The 25,468-nt window shown below is 49.4% G+C and overlaps 7 protein-coding genes; 2 read left to right on the top strand and 5 right to left on the bottom strand.

Moving 5' to 3' along the window:
- Positions 1 to 36: 36 nt before the first annotated feature.
- Positions 37 to 2,064, bottom strand: FFUJ_00776 (probable heat shock protein 70 (hsp70); the record flags this gene model as incomplete). XM_023571296.1 has 2 exons in its annotated part: positions 37 to 1,927; positions 1,997 to 2,064. 2 exons carry the CDS (start codon positions 2,062 to 2,064, stop codon positions 37 to 39), a joined length of 1,959 nt encoding a protein of 652 aa, XP_023424735.1.
- Positions 2,065 to 4,906: 2,842 nt separating this feature from the next.
- Positions 4,907 to 5,722, bottom strand: FFUJ_00775 (uncharacterized protein; the record flags this gene model as incomplete). Its single annotated transcript, XM_023571308.1, has 1 exon — positions 4,907 to 5,722. The coding sequence occupies one exon, from the start codon at positions 5,720 to 5,722 to the stop codon at positions 4,907 to 4,909; it is 816 nt and encodes a 271-aa protein (XP_023424736.1).
- A 736-nt stretch (positions 5,723 to 6,458) lies between these two features.
- Positions 6,459 to 8,694, bottom strand: FFUJ_00774 (related to putative multidrug transporter; the record flags this gene model as incomplete). XM_023571319.1 has 7 exons in its annotated part: positions 6,459 to 6,707; positions 6,764 to 7,215; positions 7,268 to 7,325; positions 7,375 to 7,413; positions 7,461 to 7,936; positions 7,991 to 8,373; positions 8,423 to 8,694. The coding sequence occupies 7 exons, from the start codon at positions 8,692 to 8,694 to the stop codon at positions 6,459 to 6,461; spliced, it is 1,929 nt and encodes a 642-aa protein (XP_023424737.1).
- A 3,164-nt stretch (positions 8,695 to 11,858) lies between these two features.
- On the top strand, positions 11,859 to 14,548 carry FFUJ_00773 (probable carnitine acetyl transferase FacC; the record flags this gene model as incomplete). XM_023571330.1 has 3 exons in its annotated part: positions 11,859 to 12,294; positions 12,344 to 14,335; positions 14,397 to 14,548. The coding sequence occupies 3 exons, from the start codon at positions 11,859 to 11,861 to the stop codon at positions 14,546 to 14,548; spliced, it is 2,580 nt and encodes an 859-aa protein (XP_023424738.1).
- A 1,111-nt stretch (positions 14,549 to 15,659) lies between these two features.
- On the bottom strand, positions 15,660 to 18,620 carry FFUJ_00772 (MPT5-like protein; the record flags this gene model as incomplete). XM_023571341.1 has 3 exons in its annotated part: positions 15,660 to 17,059; positions 17,114 to 18,104; positions 18,408 to 18,620. The coding sequence occupies 3 exons, from the start codon at positions 18,618 to 18,620 to the stop codon at positions 15,660 to 15,662; spliced, it is 2,604 nt and encodes an 867-aa protein (XP_023424739.1).
- A 326-nt stretch (positions 18,621 to 18,946) lies between these two features.
- FFUJ_00771 (uncharacterized protein) lies at positions 18,947 to 20,045 on the bottom strand (the record flags this gene model as incomplete). XM_023571352.1 is given in 4 exon segments in its annotated part: positions 18,947 to 19,049; positions 19,061 to 19,515; positions 19,651 to 19,671; positions 19,806 to 20,045. 4 exon segments carry the CDS (start codon positions 20,043 to 20,045, stop codon positions 18,947 to 18,949), a joined length of 819 nt encoding a protein of 272 aa, XP_023425578.1.
- Positions 20,046 to 24,121: 4,076 nt separating this feature from the next.
- FFUJ_00770 (uncharacterized protein) lies at positions 24,122 to 24,508 on the top strand (the record flags this gene model as incomplete). Its single annotated transcript, XM_023571363.1, has 1 exon — positions 24,122 to 24,508. The coding sequence occupies one exon, from the start codon at positions 24,122 to 24,124 to the stop codon at positions 24,506 to 24,508; it is 387 nt and encodes a 128-aa protein (XP_023424740.1).
- Positions 24,509 to 25,468: the final 960 nt, after the last annotated feature.

The following is a 25,468-nucleotide window of genomic DNA, read 5'->3' on the forward strand; positions in this document are numbered from 1 at the left end:
CTAGAAGTCGAGACTGATGTTGGGGTATCAAAGAATTTAGTCGACCTCCTCGACGGTGGGACCATCGTCACCACCAGCACCGGGAGCACCACCAGGGCCGCCAGCACCAGGGAAGCCACCGGGGCCACCGGGCATGCCACCAGGAGCACCCTCACCACCAGCTCCGTAGAACTTCATCATGATGGGGTTAGCCTTGCCCTCGAGCTCCTTCTGGTGCTCCTCGTACTCCTCACGAGTAGCCTGCTGGTTGTCGTCGAGCCATTGGACGACCTTGTCGATCTCGGCAGTGAGAGTCTCCTTGTCGCTAGCCTCGATCTTCTCCTCGACCTTGGGGTCGGAGAGAGTGTTTCGAAGGGAATAAGCGTACGATTCAAGACCGTTCTTGGCAGCAACACGCTTGCCCTCGGCCTCATCCTCCTCCTTGTACTTCTCAGCATCGTTAAGCATGCGCTCGATCTCCTCCTTGGACAGGCGGCCCTTGTCATTGGTAATGACAATCTTGTTGGACTTGCCAGTGCCCTTCTCGACGGCGGAGACGTTCATGATACCGTTGGCATCAAGATCGAAGGTGACCTCAATTTGGGGAACACCACGGGGGGCAGGAGGGATACCAGTGAGCTCGAACTTGCCCATGAGGTTGTTGTCCTTGGTGCGTTGACGCTCACCCTCGTAGACCTGGATAAGAACACCAGGCTGGTTGTCGGAGAAGGTGGAGAAGACCTCGGACTTCTTGGTAGGGATGGTGGTGTTGCGGGGGATAAGCTTGGTCATCATACCACCAGCGGTCTCGATACCGAGAGAGAGAGGGGCGACATCGAGAAGCAGGATCTCGTTGGTGGCCTTGCTGGAGGTGTCACCTGAGAGAATCGCGGCCTGGACGGCAGCACCGTAGGCAACAGCCTCATCGGGGTTGATGGACTTGTTGGGCTCCTTTCCGTTGAAGTAATCGGTGATGAGCTTCTGGACACGGGGGATACGAGTAGATCCACCGACGAGGACAATCTCGTGGACGAGGGACTTGTCGATCTTGGCGTCGGTAAGGACACGGTCGACGGGCTGGATAGTGGATCGGAAAAGATCCTGGCAGAGCTCCTCGAAACGAGCACGGGTGATGGAGGTGTAGAAGTCAATACCCTCGAAGAGAGAGTCAATCTCGATCGAGGTCTGAGCAGAGGAAGAAAGTGTTCGCTTGGCACGCTCGCAAGCAGTTCGGAGACGTCGCAGGGCGCGGACGTTGGTGCTCAAATCCTTCTTGTGCTTTCTCTTGAATTCATTTACGAAGTGGTTGACCAGACGGTTGTCGAAGTCCTCACCACCCAAGTGAGTGTCACCGGCAGTAGACTTGACCTCGAAGATACCCTCCTCAATGGTAAGGAGAGACACATCGAAGGTACCACCACCAAGATCGAAGATCAGGACGTTGCGCTCGCCCTCAACCTTCTTGTCAAGACCGTAGGCAATGGCGGCAGCAGTAGGCTCGTTGATAATTCGGAGAACGTTGAGACCGGCGATGAGACCAGCATCCTTGGTGGCTTGACGCTGAGAATCGTTGAAGTAGGCAGGGACAGTAACAACGGCGTTGTTGACAGTCTCGCCGAGGTAAGACTCAGCGGTCTCACGCATCTTGGTGAGGATCATAGCAGAGATCTCCTCGGGGGTGAAAGTCTTGGTCTCGCCCTTGAACTCGACCTCGATGTTGGGCTTACCACCCTTGTCGACGATCTTGAAGGGGAAGTGCTTCATATCGGCCTGAACCTCAGGGTCGGCGAACTTGCGACCGATCAATCGCTTGGCGTCGAAGACAGTGTTCTGGGGGTTCATAGCGACTTGGTTCTTGGCGGCATCACCAATCAGACGCTCGGTGTCGGTGAAACCGACGAATGAGGGGGTAGTTCGGTTACCCTGGTCGTTGGCGATGATATCACATCTGGGGAAGAGAGTTAGTGTCATGCTCCTAATGCAACTCATAATGGATTTTTTTTGGTATAGAACTTACCGGTCCTCACGGAAGATACCCACGCAAGAGTACGTGGTACCCAAATCGATACCGACGGCGGGAGCCATTTTGTGTGATGTGTGTGGTGTTGTGTGTAGAATGGGTGAAGATTATGTCGTAGAGTAGTAAGAAAAAAGGAAAAGAAAATCGCAGTTGCTTCAATGGAGGATCGCGTGTATTTGAAGACTTTTGAGAGGGTATTTGAGTGTGATGATGTTGTGAGAAAGAAAGACGGAACAGAGCGAGTTGAGCAAAAGGATCTAAATAAAGGCGGGTGCCAAGGTTCGATGCGGTTCTGCGCTGTTCCAAAGGAGCCCACTTTGGAGAGCTTCTCTGGTGTTGCAGGGGGGTCTACCACTTTCTGGGCGCTGCTAGGCGTTGCTGGGGGGCGTGCTTTGGAGGGGCGAGGGGTCTGAAGAAGCGTCTAGTAGCTGCGTGCACCTGGCAGACAGGCAGATCTGGGTTTGTCCCACTAAAAAATTGCGTCTCCCAAACCTGAGATGGATCTTTGATTGCTTCTGGCTGATTCCTGATTGAGGTATCAAGACACAAGAGCTCATCGTGTTTATTCCCGTAGCTTCCGTCTGTTCTCTCTAGATCTCACAGTTTCTCCTGGTACCCCATGTCCTGTGCCTGATTGTCCTGTGCTCTCATCTTGCTGATGTCATATCCTCATAAACTTTTTGCTTCCCAAATCTTCCAGCGCGGGGCATCCGGGCAGGGGTTGTAGCTTCATGTCCTGGTTACATTTCTTGCAGTGCAGACATCACCTCGACATCCGTACTGGCTACTTTTCCCCACCAATCGACCTCATTGGACAGGTAGCTCCCTCTTCGTGCCCCTCCTCAGACGGCGCTCCCTCATGTTGTGTCGCTCTTCTCTCCCTGGGGTTTAGCACCGCGAAAACTCTAGATTGCCTCTTCATCATGGAGCGTCATTGCGGAATCTAGATAATGTTGTGGCAATCACTGGGAAAATTCTGATAATTTTGGCAAAGTCGGCTTATCGAGATTTGCTCCGAAAGAGTCAAGCATGCGCCTATCCTCCAACCAGAGAGAGACCAGTTCTTTGACGCCTTGCCTTGGTATCCAACAGCAAGTTTCCATGTGTTGGCTACCGCTACTTGAGTCAGCTCAACTGATTGGATTGCACAGCGTGTATTCGCAATGCGGCAGGCCTGTTTCCTGCTTGGTGATGCTTCAATAGTGGTCCACGTCTACAGTAGTATCATACGTTATCTTCTCACAATGTCATGGCCGTTGGTTGAATACATCAATCGCATAGCGTCTCTCAGTCAGATGTCTACCTCCCAAGCATGTACAGTGACCAATGCTTACTGCGGGATTCATCATCGCCAACAACCCTGCCTGTATCTCGATCATAGACTAGTCTATCAGGCTGAAATCGATATGACCTTGTACAACCAGCCAACATTGAAGCTCAATTGCTCGCCGTAAGTCGATAACCGTGATGAAAGTATATGATCTTTACGCAGTTGACCCCATTATTTTTCTCCGGGTGGATCCAAATCTCCAAACTCTTCCTTTGTTGTCTTTCCTTTCCGTTGCCTCCATCTTTTCAGCAAACTGACTTCGTCTTCCTAGCGCTTCCACGGCCCTCTGCGAATCCACTTGGGCTCGCAACACCCCAGGGCTGAGGCGTGGCGTAGGAATTCGAGGGCCCCTCTGCACAGTTGCTTTTTACCTGGGCATGTTGGTGGTCAGGCAACTGGTAGAACCCCTGAGGCCCATTTCAAGCTATTGCATGTGTAATCAGTCTCGTCGTTGGGCTTCGGGTTTCACAGCGGCAGCCTCATCAAGGCACCAAATGTACCTTACAGCTTAGGTACAACTGGTAGACAGGTAGCTCAGAGCACAACAGCTCATCCTGACAGGGAAATCGTGGTTCCAGCTGTTGTTCGCAATCGCCTCATTTCACTGTCTTCCTCATTCTTCTGCCTTCTCTAACTATGGGTCAGTTGTCTCGCCGTTTCTGTTCTCGCTTGGAGGCGACCCCAAACAATTGGATCGCATGTGGGGTTCCATGTCGTGATTAGCTCCATCTAGAAACCGGCTTCTCTGTGTGCATGGTTAGCTGGCCTCGGGGAGCAAGAAAACGCAGGACCTTAATATGGGCTGTCAAAATAAATTGAGTAAAAGGCAATTCAAACTTAGTAGAGATACCCTAAACTTATGCTAAGTTACCTAAGTCTTTTTGTCATCTAGGATTGAAGTCCTGAATTTTCTTTCCTCCTCTAGGTAGGCTGGATCCTCGTTTCTGACTTGCATTTACCCTGGAGCTTTCAACACCCTATTAGGGATATTTAGACAGCATTATGATGAAAGACATCCCCAGGTCTGCTGATTTCCCTGTGATAGATCGAGATGAGGCGGACAGGCTTTCGAATTTTTGCTATACTGTTCGGTTCGACTCTTTTTGAATATGCTTCTTCAGGCTTAACTAGTGCCAGGTGTTCAATATGACGCCTCAACCGCAGTATATCAGACACCAGGTTTTGTTCAGAGTTCATTACTCAACGTCAAGGAACGGTAAATCTGAGCTGGATCTGGGGGTATAAGCTCGAGGTATTTGCTAAAAGTTAGCCTGAGATTGTAAACTGCTATCAAGCTATAGTAGTGATCAGCTGCACCAGAAGCAACTACATCTTGGAACAGTAATGGCATATGCAATGCAACTGGTATAAGTCTCGAAAGCTCTATTCTAAATATACCTACACCGTCCCCACACGTCAAGATCCATTCAAAACATATAGTCTTCCCGTCCCCTGTCGGTGCTTGCTAGGTAAGAGCATCCAATGGGGGTAGAGCTCATGTGAGACTAGGTACCTATAGACTGAGGTATCTATGTGGTTCTTCTCATCTATTTACTTCGCTTATATTAAATACCAGGCTATTGCCTAGCAATGAACCCCGGCAGATCGTGTTCTTCGATCATAAGCATTGACTTATCCGCCATCCTCGAACTCGTCTCGGTTGCTGATCCACCCAAGAAACCATCCCATATCTTCTGCATCACGTTATCTGTGCTCAACAACTTACTTCCCTTCAAAGCCTCCTCATCCTTTTCGCCTACGACCAGCAGGACCTTCTTCGCAGCAGGAAAACCATCGACAACGTGCCACAAGCATCCAAACACCTGATCACTTTCCTGCTCCGCGTAGCCGAGCTCCGAGAGTACGCAGGCGAGATGCTTGACCCTGCGGGTGTCTTCCCGTCGTAAGAAATACACCATTGCCGAGTTGAAGCCGTAGATGTCATACGCCTCCAGTTCACCTGCAAGATATACAGCGTCAAGGGCGAAATTGAACCACACGCGAGGCGGTTCAGATACGGGCGTATCTGAAAGGAGCTTGGATATGCGCCAGCCAAAGGCAAGCTCATAATGCTGCAAGGCTAGATATCGCGCCTCACGGTTGATGTGCAACAATACAGGCACCGATCTGCCATGAGACCGCTGATTTAGCTCACCAAGTCTTTGGTCAAGCCGTTCGTCGCGCTGAAGACAGCAGACGACGATAATGCGGGGTTGAATGAGGCATGACCATATTCGTAGACGCAGCTCAGGCGGTAGTTGTGCGAATTGAGGAAATGCGGTGAGAGTGGATGACGAGTTGACTTTTGAGGAGAGACCATCATCAAAAGTGCGAAACTCGAGCCAAAACGTCGGATTTGGGCTCTGCTCTTCCTCGGTACTGATATCGCTCATATTTATTATTGGTTACAAGGGTATCGGTCAATCGGTTCAAAAAGGTGGCCTAGACGATACGATATGAGCTGATTGCAGAGGATTCAAAAGAATGACAAAGCGAATGATCTGTGATGGTTAGTGGGGTGAAGTGAAGTGAAGAAAAGAGAGTGTTTCCCTGCAATAATTCCTAGATTCAAGGTCAGGCCATTTATCTCCGCGAACTTCCACTATCTCGGCGAATCACTGTTTGGTTTCAAATTGGATCCAGATACGCGCAAGCCGTTGGTGATTCGCGGATACGAACATTCATCTTCGTCCCTCGGCGATTTCAAAGAAATTTGATTCTGGTACTCATTCAATCGCAAAGCCCTTCGAAACTTAGCTTCTTATATAATTTAAATTATTCGATTATCTCCTTACCGAGAGTGATGCCGCCTGGGAACCTCTCCTACCCCTTCACCAGTGGCTAGGGGAAAGACCCATAGTTGAGAGAAGCTCGACATATATTCTTATATCTATAGAAAATATGAAAGGATTACACGGAACATGACAAATTAGTAACATGAATCACGTTCTGGAACTGTATGCAAATACGACAGTGATGGCTCAATACACCTAAAGGCATGGGCCTGAACGACGATGATTGAGTCTATTTCAGGTCTATATTCATATAGGAAATTCAAAACGCTAAATCATGCCCAACTCTAGCATCTTCTACCTGCTTGAAGCTTCATCTCTCGACCTTCCCAGGGGCTTATACCTGATGGGAACCCTGTAAGGGTCTGGAGGCGTTGACGCTCTGATCAGAAGCTACAGCTTCTGACCATGCTCCACTATGCGAGCTGTTGAGCCTGTATGCATTCTTCTCGATCTTCAACTTTTCCTGACCTCGTACTAGCTTGAGTAGATACGAACCCTTCACCACGATGTCCGTAGGACCATCCTCTCCAGGGGGACCTTGTCCAAGCTTGACGTTTCCAATGAACCAAGTAATTGGGAATGCCTGATCCTGAATTAGTTCCCATCCAAGACATGAAGAAAAAAAAACCGAAAACTTACCAGTGCGACGAGAGGAGTGACGGCGACAAACGCCCAGACAACACCCATCTTGGCTTGATGAACAGCCTGTTCATCTGCTGCACCACCAGTCGAAGAATGTACGCTGCTTAAGTCGCTATGCGAGTCCAGCCCAGAAGTGTTGTTGAAGACTGTAGACATGATGGTCAAGCCGATAGTACCACCAAAAGGGATGGCAACTGCCATAAGTCCAATGACGGAGGCGCGCAAGTGTCGAAAAAGACCAATGCCGTGAAGTGGCGAAGCCATGAAACGCATACCACTACCACAACCAACAAGGGCCATCATTCCATAGATGACGCTCAGTCTGTTCGCGTAGATAGCCCATGCAAGGACGCCCAGACCGACAGCTTCGGTGAGTGTTCCTAGAAAGATACAGGGAAACGTCATGCGAGGCCACTTGTTGCACATGAAGGAGCAGATATAAACACCGACTATGAAGGTATCAGTACGTAGTTCGAGTTGCAAATATCATATGGAACGAACCTCCAAGACCAGGGACAAAGTAGAGTAGTTGGACACCAGCCTTGTCAGAGTCGTAGCCCTGAAAATCGTTAGCAAGAGAGTCGTGTCCTATTTTGAATAACACTTACTCTGACTGCAATGAAGTAGATGTTACAAAAATAGAGCACCTGAAAAAGTCAGCAAGGGAGCGACCAACGGTAAATGATAATCTCACAGCATACATGCCAATTCCTGTGGCACACTCGCAATAGAAAAGAAGTCCAATATCACGATTTGAGATTAGTTCCCAAGGGAGCATTGCTCTCTGCCAGGGTAGCTTCTCGGCCATGGTATTTCCAGGAGCAAGAAGATACTCCCAGTAGCAGAAAATGCTGGCAAAGATGATACCAAGCACCAGAGGAACAATGACAGCGGGTGATGACCAAGAATATGTCGCACCGCCCCAAGTCAAAGCCAAGATAACGAGACCAAAGCCAAAGATGAAAAGAAGCTGGCCACCAATATCAACAGTCTTGAGTCGAGCGACGAATTTCGTTCGTCGGCCAGTTTCAGCGGTCTCGTTGAGCTCAGGGATGGGCTGAGGACCAAGGAGCTCCTTGCGTAGGACAAAGAAGACTATGATCAGAGCGACGGCGGCAATAGGGAGGTTGATGGCAAAGCACCATCTCCAGTCAGAATTTGTGAGGTACCCTAAGCTGACGTTAGCTGGATTCAAAGAGTAGATACGACTTGGTATGGTCTTACCACCGATGACTGGGCCAAGTCCGTACGAGACACCACCGACGAGTGAGAAGATGGCCCAGTTCTTTGCGTTTTCTTGCAAAGAAACTCTATCAGCAAGAATAGTGCGAACAACGACATTGAGGCCAGCCGCAGCAAGTCCCTGAAATCCGCGACCAAGAAGCAGAACTGGGAAGGCATTCGTAGGGGCCCCAGTGCACAGCGCACTACCGATGAGCATGAGAATAATGGCAGCATTGATAGAAGCATTGCGACCAAACACATCAGCCATTTGAGCCCAGAAGGGGATGAATGCCGCAGATGTGAGGTTGAATGCTGAGACAATCCAGTTGAGCTGTGAGATCTCCCCGAAGTCCGACGCAATCCATGGAAGAGCACTGGCGATGCTGTTTCAAAGTGTCAGTTTCATTCTGCAACTTTCGCATCTTTTCATACATTGTAGAGTCGAGTGCTTGGAGAGCAAAGGGTGCCACTAGGCCTAGGATAATCTTCCATCGATATATCCTTGCAGCCTTCTTTTCTGATGCACATGCAGCACATTTCCCCGACGTAGATTCATACGCTTCCATATGTCGACATTGCGGTTGCTGAGGTGCATGCTTCGTAGCGTCAGATCCCGTTTCTTGCAATTCCATTGGCGCTTGGTTCGTTTGCGCCTGTTTACGCTGCTGATTGGCCTTGATGGCCTTTCGAGCTAACGAGATCATAGTGATATAGAGAATGTAAGAGAAGGTGATCGAGAGCTGTACCAGTCAAAGGCTGAGTTATCGTTCACGGTCGAAGAGATTGAGTGAGTATCTGAGGCATGAAATCTGCTGATATTTATCCATCTCGGAGGCAGCCTGAACAATGTTGGAATCTCCATAATTGCTGATTGTTCGCATTCTCTCCTATCTACATACGTTACAGGTTGCGTAGAGCGTGGGTCGAAAGGGCGAAGCATGCAACTCGCAAAGACAAGCAATCGAATGAGGTTTCCTATTCAAGAGGAATACGAAAAACCAAAGCCAATAAGAAGTGCTAAACTGTCCCAACGCGGTGGGATTATTTGTCCGTAAGTTGATGCGAGATGAGGTTCGTAGGGCTGTGTTTGAACCGGGATGTAATCTCGAATGACTAACTGGAAACGGTTAGTGCAATGCTCGAATCGCTAACTCTTATGGGATATATTGTTCAACAATGTTATGCCGACTCACATGGACATCTCCATACGAGAGCTTCATAATGGATTTTGCCACTATAATTTAACTGTACGGGCTACGGTATATGTAAAGTTAACGCACTCGGAATAGAGAACCATCAATCATCATGGCAGGTTAGTTATGTGTTCAATATTTCAATTTCAAGACACAGGGGATCACAAAACGGCACCATGTAGAGTTTCCAAACTTCCATATGGAGTAAACCATACCAATTGCATTTCAAAAGAAATGTGCCGACGGCCAACCATTTTAACAAATTTGTCGGCGCCGGGGACCGATGCCTCTTTGCCGGCAGCGGACGGAGCGGAGCCGAAGATGGAGGACGGATCCGTGTTTGAGGACAGCCGAGACGCCGGGTGCCCGAAGTGTAAATGACATCATATCATATGGTAGTCTTCAGAGCAAACAGCACAGTAGCACATCGACATATCAACTCATCCGCAGAAGAAGATTGTAATGTGGTTAGTACAGAAAGACAAGGACAGAGCATACTACTCAACTACGCCCTGGGTAAGAGGCAAGAAAATTTAAAAACCTTTGATCAGGTAACTGGAAAGTACGGTTCACGGCAACATGGGCAGGTTACCCCACGAGATCCCCCATCTTTCCTCTCCAATTGCCCTCCAAGTTTCCTCAGTCAATCAACAACATCTAGAAGCCCTTTCAATACAACAGGACGTCCCTACCAGCCACTCGAATCAAACCAGGTGTTCTTATTTGACCCACTCGCACTGAAACCTCAAAAATCTGGCGTCTGGATGCGGCTGCGGCTGCAGCTGCGGCGATCCCGCATTCGATGTGTTGCTCTCCACTGCGGGAGCGAGAGAGCCAAGGTGTTGGAGCATAGCGATGACGAAATAAGCTCTATCACTGCCGTCCTTTAGACCGAACCGAAATAGGCCCTGGCTATCGAGCACCAATATTTCTCCGTCGTTATACCCGTTACAGATCCAGACTGCCAAAAACCATCGACAGCCGGGCTCCGTTGGCCCTCGGGAATGCCAAGAGACCCCGGAAAATTACACACCTAGCTTACACAGGCAATCGTAGGTTTCCAGTCTGTCGTTTGCCCATGGCATGTGCTCTGTTCTTGCCGCACACCGAAAACCATCACAAGCTCTTTTAGGCAATTGTCTTTCTTACCCATGGATGGTGGAATAGTAGAAGAATCTGGAGAGCAACAGTTTAAGTATCACAGACGACTTCTAGAAGACAACAAAACTTCTTCTCCACTGTTTAAGAAGAAATGAAATGAAATGATGAAAGAATGAGCCTCGCCAGCCATCGTCAGCCTAGACGACAAGTGCGGCACATGATGCTACGATTTGCTGCTCTCCACGAGCTGTCCACTTTAGCTCACCCATGAGAGCTAACCATGGTGCACCACGCACCTCCAAATTCGATAAAGGACACCAGATCATCAGACACAAGCGCTTGACTGTCCCTATGAGACCTCACAATACCGCGTGCATGCAGAAAGACAGACAGACAAGCAATCATACAGTACAAGTGCTTTTTCTTCTTCTTCTGGCCACGTGAAAGGACCCCAATTGAGCGGTTTCCCCTCATCATAGCCGCTTACTGAAATCTGGGGTTTGGGGTTATCATCAAGGCTTTTTTGCCTCTTTGATTGCTGGCCGGCCACTCCCCGTTGCGACGTTTGAGGAAGCGTTCGAGATATAGCATAATTCAGCCAGTCAGAAGCAGTCCATTTACCTCCAACTACCTTTGATAGTGGATCCTTTCCGGTCTAGGCTTCGATCTATCAACTCTACCTTGCCGTCACGGTTGTGTCTGGCAATCATATTCTGAACATCCCGTCGTCCGAACCACCAACCTTATCACTTTATTGTTCGGGAAACGTCCGTAACGGTAAAACTCACACTCTGAACCGGCGACGCCTCGAGGCGAACGGTTCTTAGGCTCTAGTTAGTCTAGGCACTACGTAGCCAGGTACTGCACCATCTTCGCTTCTGCACGCCACCCGGTTGTCCTTACAAGATTCATTACTGGGTAGCCTCATTGTCTTCATCCCGGTCTTATCCCCTTATAATCATCACGATACGGACTCCAAATCCGGCACCGATTTCATCTTTACCGGCTCTCGTCTCTCGGGGATTTCTCGCTTTTCTGTACTGAGCCTTCTCTCCTGTTCTGGGTAAGTTCTATGCCAGACCCATTTACCTCGATATTCCCTGATCCCACGTTTCGGCACTGAGCACTTGTTGTTATCGGACTTGCGGAGGCGGTTCATTACTGCCAAATCCCGTCTTGTGCCTTCTTGTCCTATCATAGCCGTCGGCTGTTTTCACTCCCCAAGATGCTCTCCCTCACATTCGGCTACCCCAGTATTCTGTACACTGAGGGTGAAGTTCAGAGGGTGTGCATGGGGTGCATGTAGGGTCCACTTGACTCTTGTCTAAGTCAGCTCGGTCACAGTATCCTGCTTATATCAGAGCCATATGCCCTCTCAACTTGGGCTGGCCTTGGCTATTATATCCATCACTCACCTTATCCCTTTCAAGAAAGCACTTCGTGTTATGCCAGATTACTTTCTACAAGAGGGCTGTCATTACTTCTACCGAACCGCTCTCCGCGGACTCAACATTAGCACAAGCGTGTCACCTCTCTACGCCTAAACTTCGTCTCCATCACCCCCGACTAACACCATGACTCAAGTCCGCACTTTCACTCCTCCTCAGCCTCTTGGAGACAGGCTCTCTGACCCAACTTCTGCTCCAAACCCTGCTGGTTCTACTGTTCCTCGAACTCTTCCCGATATTCCAGAGCTTGCTCAACCACGACGCAATTCTCCCCCCAAACTTAGCGGCGACTATACTCGCGTTCCAATGGCAAACTACAACGAGTCACGGAAAGATGGTGGCATCACCTTCTCTGGGCAGGACAAACTACCCAAGCTTCCCATCCCCGAACTCGAGGCCACCTGCAAGCGGTACCTTGAAGCTCTCAAGCCACTCCAAACGGCCCGGGAACACGCAGAGACACAGCATGCCGTAAACGAATTCCTGAAGAGTGATGGCCCCGACCTACAGGAGAAATTGAAGGCATATGCTCAGGGCAAGACGAGCTACATTGAACAATTCTGTATGTCGAAAAATACATCTGATTTATAGCAAAGCACTAACTTTCACAGGGTATGATTCTTATCTCAACTTTGATAACCCTGTTGTTCTCAACTTGAACCCTTTCTTCTTACTTGAAGATGACCCAACTCCCGCTCGCAATGATCAAGTCACTCGTGCTGCTTCTTTGGTCGTCTCCTCGCTTGAATTCGTTCGTGCAGTACGAAAGGAGGAGCTTGCTCCAGACAAGGTCAAGGGAACTCCGCTTTGCATGTACCAATTCTCGAGACTCTTTGGCACTGCGCGAGTTCCAACTGAGGAAGGATGCCAAATCGAACAAGATCCTGAGTCGAAGCATATCGTCGTCATGTGTCACGGACAATTCTACTGGTTCGATGTCTTGGATGACAACTCAGATGTCATTATGAGCGAGAAGGATATCTCCATCAACCTGCAGACCATTGTTGATGACGCAACCCAAGTTCCTATCCAAGACGCTGCCAAAGGCGCCGTGGGAGTCCTGAGCACCGAGAACCGTAAGGTATGGTCAGGCCTTCGAGATGTCCTGACCAGCGAGCCTGGCTCCAACAATGCGGATTCACTCGGAATTGTCGACACGGCCCTCTTCGTTCTGTGCCTCGACTACACAGAGCCTGCAGACGCTGCAGCCCTTTGCCAGAACATGCTTTGCGGTACCAGCGAGATCGAGAAAGGTGTTCAGATCGGCACATGTACCAACCGATGGTACGACAAGCTTCAGATCATTGTTTGCAAGAACGGAAGTGCTGGTATCAACTTTGAGCATACCGGTGTCGACGGCCACACAGTTCTTCGATTTGCTAGTGATGTTTACACCGACACCATTCTTCGATTCGCCCGTACAATCAATGGCATGGCTCCTTCGCTCTGGGCATCTTCCAGTCCTGATCCCTCCAAGCGCGATCCTGAGAGTTTTGGAGATGTCAGTGTCACTCCCCGAAAGCTGGAGTGGGATATGATCCCTGAGCTCAGCGTCGCAGTTCGCTTTGCAGAGACTCGATTGGCAGATCTCATTGAGCAAAACGAGTTCCAGACTTTGGACTTCGGTCACTATGGAAAGAACTTCATCACTTCCATGGGCTTCTCTCCAGATGCGTTTGTTCAGATGGCCTTCCAAGCTGCATACTATGGGCTTTATGGTCGTGTTGAGTGTACATACGAGCCAGCCATGACCAAGACGTTCCTGCACGGCCGAACCGAGGCGATCAGAACCGTGTCGTCAGAGGTTGTTGAATTCGTCCAAGCCTTCTGGGCTGATAATCCTGTCGACGCCAAGATTGAGGCACTCAGGAAGGCGTGCCAGAAGCACACCGCAAATACCCGACAATGTTTGAAGGCCGAAGGCTGTGACCGACATCTCTACGCTTTGTTCTCTGTATGGCAGAGGAGTTTGGATGATGACCTTGACAGTGGTTTTAACAGCAATGGCTACTCTAGCCCTGGAGATGGATATTCTGACCAAGCAGGGTCGCCCGTGGGAAGCCCAGGTAACGACTCGCTCCCCTCTGTTGACGGCGTCGAAGTGAGGCCTACACGAGATCGCGGCTACAGCGTCAACTCGAGATCGCGCGACCAGAACCCACTTCCCCTTCTGTTTGCTGATTCTGGGTGGGATAAGCTTAATAACACAATCCTTTCGACTTCCAACTGTGGTAATCCTTGTCTTCGCCAGTTCGGGTTCGGTCCCACATCAGGAGATGGTTTCGGTATTGGGTATATCATCAAGGATGAAGGGCTCGCTATATGTGTTGCTAGCAAACACCGTCAGACAAAACGCTTTGTTGACACCCTCGAGAGCTATCTTCTTGAGGTCCGTCGCATTCTACGTATCGATAATCGCAAGATGTCAACCGGAAAAGTGAGCCGCGCTCGCGAGGTGGAAATCGAGAGACCGAAGCTCGTGAGCCGCATCAAGTCTAGAGGTCGTCCCATCACAGCTGTTGAGAGCCTGCGATCTGCGACTGGCACAACATCCCCCACCAACGAGAGTAGCACCTTTAGTGAAGATGACGAAATGGGCGGGTGTAAGTTTCTCCTCTTTTAACCTCAAGTACTCTCGACATAATGTACTAACTTGATAACTAGATGGATTCTTCGATGCTGGTATGCTGTTACAAGCTCTCAAGGCTCGCAACGAACATTTTGAGTCAGCCGATACGCGCGCTTCAGACAGGGCTGCAGCTGCTCAGGCTCGCCGCCGTGACATTGGAAAGAAGCTGAGACTGAATGATTATTAATGATCATATCATAACGTACGTGTTTCATTGCATAGCGTGGTCATGGATCTTGCATGGAGTTAAAGGGGGCTGGCTCATGTTTTATGTCAAGACACCGAGGTGTAAGCACTGAAAGTAATGAATTTACAGTTTTTGATATTTGTAACGAAGGCATATATATACATGCGCCTCGTCTAATTGCGACAAGATGTTCTCACAAGTACTAAGTCATCGGCTATCGAATAATGTAGCGTTGCCTGTTCCAGAAAAAACTGAGCACCGAAAGGTTGCCCTTCTTTTGAAGCACGTATCCTAGTATTGTAGATAGAACGAACAATGGTCCCTTTGACAGTGATCAGGCATCAGTCGAATGTGATCACATTGCACAGAACCATCCAAGCTCAGTCGTATTATATATGCTGATCTTGCGACTTGGTTTTGTATCATGGAAAAGGAGACTACAACCTATGCAATCCTAGCTAACACTACTGGAAAGGCAATCACAGACACGGCCAAGACATTCACATATTGGAAGCCATGCAAGTTAAAGCAACCCTGATTCAAAGACCTAGTCTAAATGCAGGTAGGGGCTCCCTCCTCTCCCAGGCCAGCAGACTGGCACCTCCACAAGGACCTCTTATTCCCCAGTAGAAAGCAATAAATCATCGTTTCCCTAAAGTCATACAACCTAAACATGAATCGTTCCCGAGTCGAATTCGCAAGCAAATGGGAAAAGAAAACCAATAGGTCCGAAAAGAATTGAATCGTCTATGCCGATGTCTGATGATTGTGATCTCGCCGATCCAAATACATGTACACGCCTTAATCTTGATGCCCATACCCTCATGTGCGCAGCCATTCTCCCCAAGCAAAGCACACGAAAAGCAGTGGCCCCAGGATAAGCGGCTGTAGTCCTATAGCGCCCTTTTGATAATGTACACACGGCAAGGCCCTGAAGGCCGTCGTGTCAATCGATCGCGATGGGCCTGCGCCCTTTTGGCTATGCTTCTGAGACGTGGTGAAACAGATCAAAGGAAAATCGTGAATCATGGTGGTGCCGACCTTGCGGTACCACTGAAAGCCCTAATGAACGTCATTTTACACAGGTCTATAAAAATGTCAAGACACAAGTCTACAGCCACTGCGTTTCGCCCTGACCCGTGCTGACATTTCCATTGCCATTGGTAGGGCTCGTAGGGCCGCTGTTGCCACTGGCTTGGCCAGCAAAGCTACTGTTACCGGCGCTGCCATTAGCTGCACCGTTGGCAGCAGCATTGGGAGCAAAATTGCCAGGAGTCATCTGTCCGTACTGAGGCTGCTGAACAGGTCCCCCAGAAGTGGGAGCTTGACCGTTCATGGCGGTGTTGGGAGAGTAGATGGGCATGTTCTGGCGCATAGGTGGCATAGGCCCACTGTGAGGCATACCATTGCCCTGGATAATAGGGGCACCTCCAGAAATACCTCGAGCGTGAGTAGCGCGCATAGGAATTTGACCCTGGGTGTTGTCGGCTGGTGTCACTTGCCCGCTTGAGGCAGCGCTTCCACGGTTGTCGAAGGCCGAGATCTTAGCTTGAATACGACGGCCGTAGGGAGTTGTTCGAATCTGGGGAAGGATGGGGCGGATGGCCTCTACCAGGCGATGCTTTTGATGAGGAGTAGCATACTCGAGAGCAGTCTGAATGACATAGTTGGCGAATGAGTCCCGGAGGAGGCGCTCCATCTCCTGGTTGCGTAGTAGTTCCTCCACAATCAGATCCTTGGAAGGTGGCTGGGCGCAGCGCAGGCACTTCTCGATGACGTTGGAGCTGAACTTATGGCGGGACAGCTGAGTGATACAATCCTTGAAGGTAAGAACAATAGGCTCGGTGAACAGAGGTTCGTTCAAGTCAATGATGTACTGAACGACGTAGTTGCCGAAGGGGTCCTGGACAAGGATTCGTGCGTGCTCGGTGATTCGCTGGATAAGCCAGAGCTTCTGGTCGCCAGAGGCATGGTCGATACAGCGCTGAAGAACACAGCAGCCGTGTCGGTGAGTGCCCACTTCGACACAGCTGCCGCCGACAGCGTCAAAGATGAATTGCGCATCAGGAGGGGTAAGTTTGTTGAGACACTTCTGAATGACATGGTTGCCGTTGAGGTCCTGGATAAGCTCCACAACCCGGTAACGAAGAGCCTCAATAATGATGTGGACCTGTTGAGGGGTGCTCACATACTCGATCATCTTCTGGAGTGCGCGTGTGCCGTGTTGGTTGAGCGCAATGCGGACCATATCCTGGGAAGCATTTTGAATCAAAACAGTCCTCTCATCGTCATTGCAGAACTCAAGGAGCTTTTGGCACAAATAATTACCAAACGGGTCCGTCATGAGCTCAATGACGTGCTGGTTGGTTTCGACCCAAATCATGTGAACCTGATCGGCGTTGCGCTCCTCAAGTTTCTTCTGGAGGTAACGGCAGCCATGTTGGTCCTTGCAAAGCTCATAGATGTTGCCCACGAAGGAATCAAGGGGCGTGTTCTGGTAGCGAGACATAGCTGCAAAGCAAGTCAGTGTGTGCTGATACGGAACTACTCTGGAGTCAGACTCACCTTCATTGTCAAGCTGTCGGCGATGCTGAATGACGCGTGCCTGGCTATCTCGAGGCTGGTTACCCTGATTATACGGACCGGCGTTGTAGCCGTTGTAGTTCTGAGGCTGATACATGTTGCTACCGTTGGCGCCATTCATGCTCATCTGCTGCATACTGTTCGCGAGCATATTGACATTGTATCCTCCTGGCTGATGGGGGGCACCCTGGGGTATCACCTGGGGAATACCTTGAGGAGCGCCATACCCGTTGGCAGAATAGAACACATTGTTGTTGTAGTTGTTGTTCGCGGCTGCGGCCCCAGCTGAAGGGTTCACCATAGCAGAGGGTTGCACTGCAGCTGTGGTACTGGGCCCAAAGGGAGCGGCACTGGCCTGCAGGGCAGACTGGATTGAAGGATAGTTGTGCTGCTCACGGCTAACAGCAGGGTTTTCTGAAGAGAGCTCCCGGCTGTGGCCACGATGGACTGCACCAGCTGGGATGCGGCCAAGGCTAGCATTGTGGTTGTGGAAATGCTGCTGTGCATGGTTGTTTGTCTTTGAAGACGAAGTCCCAGGGCTCTTGACCGTTGGAACATCACTCGAAGAGAACGAGCTCTGCAGCTTAGGGGGAGTCGCCATGTTGGGAGTCGCACTGGGAGACATGATGGCACCAGTCTCGACTGCGTTTTCCGAGATATACTTAAGATCCATAGAATGGCGGAGGGAAGTAGGTCGAGATGCCAGGCCAACAAGATCGCTCACGATGTTGGAGCTTCCGTTGATCGAAGAGAGACTCTGCTGGGGGCGATGACGGTTAACAACACGGCTCCAACCTCTTGAAGAAGATGTCGACTCGGGATTAGGAGACGGGGATAGGGCAAGATCTAAGGCGGCCGAGGACGCTGAGAGCTGAGAGTAAAGTTGTGGGTCAGAATTCGACGCAACAATAGTACAACAATATAGGTTCTGTGGTGGGGCGCTCGAATAGATAGAGGGCCAAGAGCTCAAGATCTTATTACGCCAAAGGAAGAACAGTAGGGAAAGGAAACCGACTGGGCCTTATGCAGGAAAGTGGAGGAGAGTTCTATGCAAGAGAGCAAATGCTGAAAGACAATGGGCGCGTGGTTCAAGGAGAGCTCGAGGTGAATATGCACCTCATGGAGAAATGTGGAGCCCAGGTGTAAGTCGAGAAGTTGGAGCGCAGCAATAACTTCCTGAATATAGTCTCCGCGGAGTTGGCTCCAGTTTAAAGGGGTGAGGTGAAATATGGATAGATGAAAAGTTGCCAAGATGAAAGAACATGAAAATACTTACAATCTGATCGTCGTGACGAACAAGAGTTGGGAAGTTTGCATCAGGACCACTATGTCCTCCAGAATTCGTCTCTTCGTCGCCAAAGAGAAAACGAGTAGTGTTTGTTTGATCAAGACCAACGTCATACATCCCCGTACGTGAGCGCGTCACAGGCATCGAGTATCGGTTGATGCTATTGTTCAAGTTCGTCGTTAGCTTTCTTTGATTGTCCATGATGACAAGTTCGTGCTAGTTGAATGAGGATTCTTGTATCGCAGATGGAGTTGTGTGGTTTGAGGAAGTTGAGTTGATTGGAGCCGAAGCAGAAGTTCAGATACAGGATTATATAGTCCTCTTGAAGCTTTCTGTTGCGAGAGTGAATCACTGTTTGATTTTTGCGAGGTTTTTGCCTTCTCACTAGAGAGTCCTCATATAAATCAGAGCCCTCATGCTTTGGCTCAGAGTTAAGATTCACCCACCAATAGCAGCATTATTCGCTGCGAAGGTTCCAAGGCAGGAAACCTAATAAAAAAGCCTAACCTGCTTGCTTTTGTGGCAATTTACAGTAAAGCCCGAAGCTGGACCTGTAAGAGCTCTAATGGCAAACCCCCACTTGAAGAGGTGCTCGCTCGGGAATAGAAAGGCATGGACATGCAATAGGAGCTGTCACTTACGCATTACCAGAGCGATGACTGCTGGGATCTTGTCGAACAGCCTCCTCCTTCTCATCATCACTATTCCTTCGCGTAGTTGGCACAGAACGAGAAGGCATCTGGGTCGTAGTATCCTCAAATCCAAAGCGTGCCTGTCTGATACCGGATTGGGGAGATGCGAGTTGCGATCCGGATCTAACAGGGCGGTTGAATAGACCTGGGGGAGAGGTCAAGCTAGACATAGAGTATCGGCTCGGTCGTGATAAAAACGTAGGGAATCCAGAGTTATCTCGGTATTCGGGGGGAGTTGTGGGCTCGGACTGATGGCCGCCCATTCTACCAACCTCCTCCTCCATCTGAGCAAGTTCCAAAGCCTCTCGTCTTTGTTGTTGATCCAGCTTTTGCATCTCGAGCTCAAACCTCCGCCTTTGCTCCCGGATTCGTTCATATTCCATCTTTTTCTTCTCGATCTGAGTCTATCATTAGTTAACGGCCGTATCTTGATTTCGTTGATGTCGCATCGTTTCGGATTCGAATGCTCAGGCCCGACTTGAACAAATCGGGAATTTCGAACGCAAACCCTGGTGGAAAATACGAGCAACAGAACGTACCAATTGCACCTTGTGCATTGCCTACCATCACACATGTCAGTACTTGCTGTTATTAGAGGGATTGGCAACTTTCGCAATCCATCACGAAAGCATGCCACCCGAAGGCCTGTTGGGTTCCAAGCAAGCGACAGATTCGTCATGTGTTGATTACTCACATTATAGTCCTGGGAGGGTTCGGGCACCCGTTGAGCACCCAGGGAGGAAAGTGTCGGGACTCGACCAGAATCGGTGGTGAAGCGGCGAGGCAGGCCAGATCGATGGTCATGGGCGCCGGCATGAGGGTTGACCTGGGGGGCAGGCATTCTGGAGGCATTTCGAGTAGGTGAGACAAACGAATGCATAGACGGGTCGCTGCCCCGCGGGGACTGCTGGGAGCGAAAGCGTAGTTCATCCATGATGGACTAATAGATACAGGATAAAGATAGTACACGCCGAATTGGCCAGCGGTCTCAGCCTATAATACTAAAGACATGAAAGAAACAGATGAGCATCAGTTGCCGCGTTTGTATAGACGATAAGTTGTAGGATGAAGCAGAGAAAAGGCAAAAGAGACGAGGTAGTAAAGTAGGTAGGTTAGGTAGGTAGGTAGGTAGTGGATGGAACGTTGTTGAGAGGCGGGGTGGACGTGGTCAGTGTGGGTAAGGCCCTGAGAATGGGGGGTGTCTTTTGGGGCTGGCTTCCTGAAGCAACAACACAGGGATGTTGGTGAGTTCGGTACACCTCAGACTAGACTTGGAGCAGCCGGCCCGTGAGCTTGAGGCAGTGTGATCATAGGCAGCTGGGATTGAAGGCGAACAGTACAGTACACAGAATCCATCAGGACCCATAGGAGCTCAGGATATGGAGAGTATAGACGGGGAAGACTTGCTGGAGAGTGATGATAGAGCTTCAAGCCACAAATGCCACAACGATGTCGTGAACAAGGAGGCAGAGACAGAGCTTGGAGTTGAAGTGTTGAATTTGGAATGGTGCAACTAGGATGTGGTATGAAACGTGGGATGACAACATTTGGAGGAATGATCAAGACCAGGAAAGAGAGGAAGGGCAGCAGGGGATTATAATCTTCATACTCTGTCTGTCACAGTTCCGTCCGTCTTCTATATTCTGAAAGCAAATAACCATCGCAAGAACAAGCGGGGAGTAGTTGTTTGTTTGGCCGTCTTGTCGGAATTAAGGTAGCATGGGCGCGCGATCTATACCAAGTTGGCGTGCCGCGCCGCGATGTGAATGGATATCTTTCTACCAAAGTGAAATAAGTATGGATGGGGGATATTGCACTATGTCGCCGGCGGCGGTGGGTGATTCGTGGTGCGGTGCGGGATGTCGGGTTGCGAATTTCGTGTCCGCCGCGCTATGCTCGGTACCTTTGGCTGAAGACGGGGCGATAGAACCCGTCAGGACAGACCGGAACAGGACAGAGTAACAAGATGATATAACAACGATTGTGGTATTACAGACAATACGCCTTGAAGCTGACGGGTGTCTTTGAGAGAGGGTAGGTAGGAGAGCAAATGAGTGACAGGAGTGGAGAGATGGGAGGTGTAGGTTCCTTCCTTCTGAGAGGTAGGTGCCTGCTTTGACGAACCAGAGACAGAGACAGACTAGACAAAAAAAGCGAACCAACCTGGATTTGAAATGGCAATCAATGCACAATCAATCGTACAATAGATACTTGGCACGTGTCTTTGGTGGTGATACAATCGATGATCTAGTTACAGGCTTTTCTCTCACACAGCACGCCCTGGAAGCCAGGAGCGACAAGCTGGCTTGGAGGAGAGGAACCGAGTTGCGATCAGTAGATAGATACCTAGTCGAGGTTGACGTGAGAGTGAGTGATCAGAGAAGAAAAATAGGTCAAGTACGGAGTATCCAGTTGATAATGGAGACCTAAAAGATTGGCCTAACGCGGGTGTTTGGCGCTCGGCTTAGAGGTCGGCGCGTGTATGTGGGCACGAGACAGGGCCTCACGGACAGTAAAGGCAAGTCGCAGGGTTTGGTTACAGGTCAAGGATGAATTCAGCAAAGAGCAGCAGGGATATATACAAGGTTTGCATTGTTTGGGACCTAAAGTTTCTCATATTTAACACCGAGTATTTGTTTATAAAGTATATACTTGTGGTTACATACAAGCCAACACACAAACATTTGATGATATACGGAAGAGACAAGAAATCATGTTCTATCGGGGGTTGTCTTACTCAAGAGCGAGGCTGATTGTTCTGATCCAGATCTACATATACACCTCGGCTTACCTCTATCCTGGGAATCAAGATGCCAGCGTCGTACTGGAGTTTGTTAGACCAGGCGGGTAACTTACATACATGACATACACGCACGCACGCAAGACACCTCCCTCACATGAAACTTTTTCAAGAACTGCGTCTGGTCCATCAGAGCCCAAGAAACCACTAACGAGACCATCAGTGGGACCCAAGTCAGGCACCATCAGAACAGAAAAGCAAAATCTCCAGGGGACGGGAGGGAGGGAGGGATAGCGGATGGATATGTCCACTTCTTCCAACGGCTAGGCACATCAACTAGTGACGGCCGAGTCCAATTGGTCTGTCGGCTTTATTCCAGAAGCAAGTGACTGTGAAGAAGGGTCCATTTGTGCTTATAAATTTGCAAATAAAAGATCAGTAATTCAAGCTTGTCTGGATCCAGTAGTGTAATAGTCGCTGTTGCGGATGGTTGAATACGCCTCGGGCTCTTCTCATCCGAACGCCTTTACAGGTGGGCTATGGCATGAGCAGCAGGGTGTTGTACAATGCTTGAATATGTGCCGAGGGATGCATCGTATGTTGAGACAATCATGTCAGCTGAGACAGCCTGGTATTTATACACAAAACAGAGTAAAGTTGAGTCATGTTCGTAGAAGAGATTGGGGCCGATTTATACACATTGTATCGGGCCTTGGCCATAACGGCCTCGGATCTAATCGTGCATTGGAGCGCAGGTTGACATGAGCATGGAGGGTTGCAAGGATTGTGCATCATGGCTTGTCAAGGTCCCTGGCAGCGGCACGTTAGCTTATTACAATGGTGAAAACCCTCCAATGCGGCCATCGTGAGTGTCTCTCAACCTGCGAGCATTTATCGGAGTATTTATCCCTCCTGGCCTGTGTATGTATATGTTGCACTAGACGATAACTCGTCGACATTCCACGCTACTCTACAGATTCACACTACGAATTGTGAGACAAGCATGAATCTGCAGGGTGAGGAGGAGAGATGCCTGTCTAGTTGAGGCTGCTATTGGATCATGCACTCAGTTTCCCCTCCTACGACAGTAAGCTTCAACCTCTGCATCTACCAGGATCAGGATTTGAATGGTTCGTAACAAGAGTCTAACCTTTCCTGGAATTCCTTCTCAACCTCTCCCAAACTCGAGAGAGTCAGTAGGGAGTCACTCACAGAGAGACATTCAGGAGCCTGCAACGTGGAAGAGATTAGAGACCAAAGCACACAGAGTCTCTGGATGTCAGTTGAAAGAAACTTGCCTCAATCGTGTCAACCTACCAAACCCTCTTCTCGTGAATGGACAATGATTGATATCTCGAAGCCCCCCAGTCTCAAAGAGGCACACAAGACATGGACCAAGCGCACATCCCCGTCACTCCGATATGCAGCACCGATTGGTTGGTGTTTCTATCCTTCCTGCACGTCACCCAAAACCCGTCCCATCCTGAACAAAGCCAAACTAACATGTCCCCAGATTGCCCTTGATGTATCGACCAGGAACGCCCTGGCATGGGATCTTTGCTTGTATCAAGCTGACAGGTCCGTTGCAGCACAAGCTGTCAATATTGAGTCGGGCCTCATATTGCCACTCTATTTCGACAGCATCTATAGCCGTCAGCCATCCGCCACAGACAGTTGACACATGACGATCCATAGCCTAATTTCGTTCACCGCCTCCAATAAATCCTCCACCTGGCGCTTCTTGGACTTTGAGCTGATTCGCACCTCTGACTGGCATTGCTAATAAGAGGCCAATAACACGGAAATCGCGGTGGCTGACCATGGGATACAAATGATGGATTTCGTATCGTTACGAGTTGATGGAGCCTGACCAGGAACCGATCGTTAGACAGTCATGGCCTTGGTCCGTGGTGCGACTTGCGTCATGCTTCCCTTTTGACCTCGCGCAGTAGCGCCTTGGGATATGATGCCACCGAAGCCAATCAGCATCAACGGTTCTGAATAAATCACAGAGAGGCCATGGGGGTCACAAAGGCCCTCGGCTTGGTCGGTACGAAATCCACCCTGAGCAGCGCTGTTGCACATGGGGAACCACTAGGTAGTTGAGCCACTGCCGATGGGTTATAGTTGCGACTGATAAAGTTGCGACGTCTTGGAAAGTCTTTATCAGGAACCGTTCCCACTCAACTGCGAATAACTTCGTTTGCCATATCGACCATCTTATAGCCCCAAACCGATACAACCGATGACTCGAGTCGTGCTGGGGAGCTATGACAGTGACTACTCTGGCGTTGAACCATCTTACCAAGTCTCTCAGTCTAGATAACCTGAAGCATTGTCTCTTGGTCATCGATGGGCTTGAGTATGGCAGTACATACACATTCTTCACTAACAGCTTGACGGAGCACGTCGAGATCCACCACCTGCTTCCTCTGCATGTCCCTCTGGCTGGTGCCCCTCACTCTCAAAAAGACTCAATCCCTTCACCGACTTTTACAGCCTGCCGCTACAAGTGGTCCATCAAGCTAGTCAGGTTGCCGTCCCACCCTACTACGTCGCGACTCGAAGTCAGGGTCCGATCAACTCACACTAGGGGGCTAATTACCAGCGCCAAGAATCATGTCTTTGCTTCATCCCGCTACGATCGCAGCACATGAGCCAGGTGAGCTAGCTTTCATGGGCCACTGAGTGGTCTCCTCACTTTAGAAAATGCCCGTCAAAGACCCCAGTGATACACATTGATGCTAGACATGAACAGATAGACAACTTGCAGAGGGTTATCTGCGTGGGTATGTATGCATGCTCATGCGGGGGTGTGATGTTGTACAGACGATCCCGAGGCCATGTCCCTGAGCAACTTGTGTTGAGTAAAGTCTGAATGCTGAGAATTGAAAAATGGCAACGGCCATAGCGATGAAGATTAATTGTTCTTTTTTATTCGCACTCGTGTCTGATTATTGCCTTAGAGGGATTAATTGTAGAAATGGCGTCGGCAACCAATTTTATATCTTTCTTCTATCTATTTGACAGAACTACTGTTGCGTTTGAGCGTCCAATTCTTTGTATGACCATTCTAGTTTTCGACCTAATAGTTAAATGGAATCAAAACGGGGGATGTTTTTTTTTTGTTTTTTTTTTTTGCTTCTATTGGTGATAATGCGCAGTTTTACACTTGACGGGCTTCTGCGAGTCTACGCTAGATGCAATCACTACTGAAGAATTCCCTGGCTTCTCAGATGGAGGCTAACTGCTGAATTGTCAAGTATTTGCCATGGCTACAATTATATAGTCATATTCACAAATCGTCGCTTAACAGAATGCTATTTTGTGAGCCAAATTGACGCTTCCTTAGACACAGGTGCGATCATTACATCGCTTGTGCTTTCAATCAGATTTACAAGTCATTTGTCAATATTTATAAACATGCAGTCATGACTTACTCAGAACATCAACCATAACCCAACCAATAACCTTGATATCATACTAGTTGTTAATGCGACTATGACTTAAAACTCAGAGAGCATCGTTCTATTGCCTTGAGAAATGGAAATCGAGCATCAGAGCATAGGGTAGGCCAGATCAAGAACCATAACGATCAGATTAGTGAATAAGGTTGG

This window comes from Fusarium fujikuroi, chromosome FFUJ_chr01 (genome assembly GCF_900079805.1).
Source record: "Fusarium fujikuroi IMI 58289 draft genome, chromosome FFUJ_chr01".
NCBI lineage: Eukaryota > Fungi > Ascomycota > Sordariomycetes > Hypocreales > Nectriaceae > Fusarium > Fusarium fujikuroi.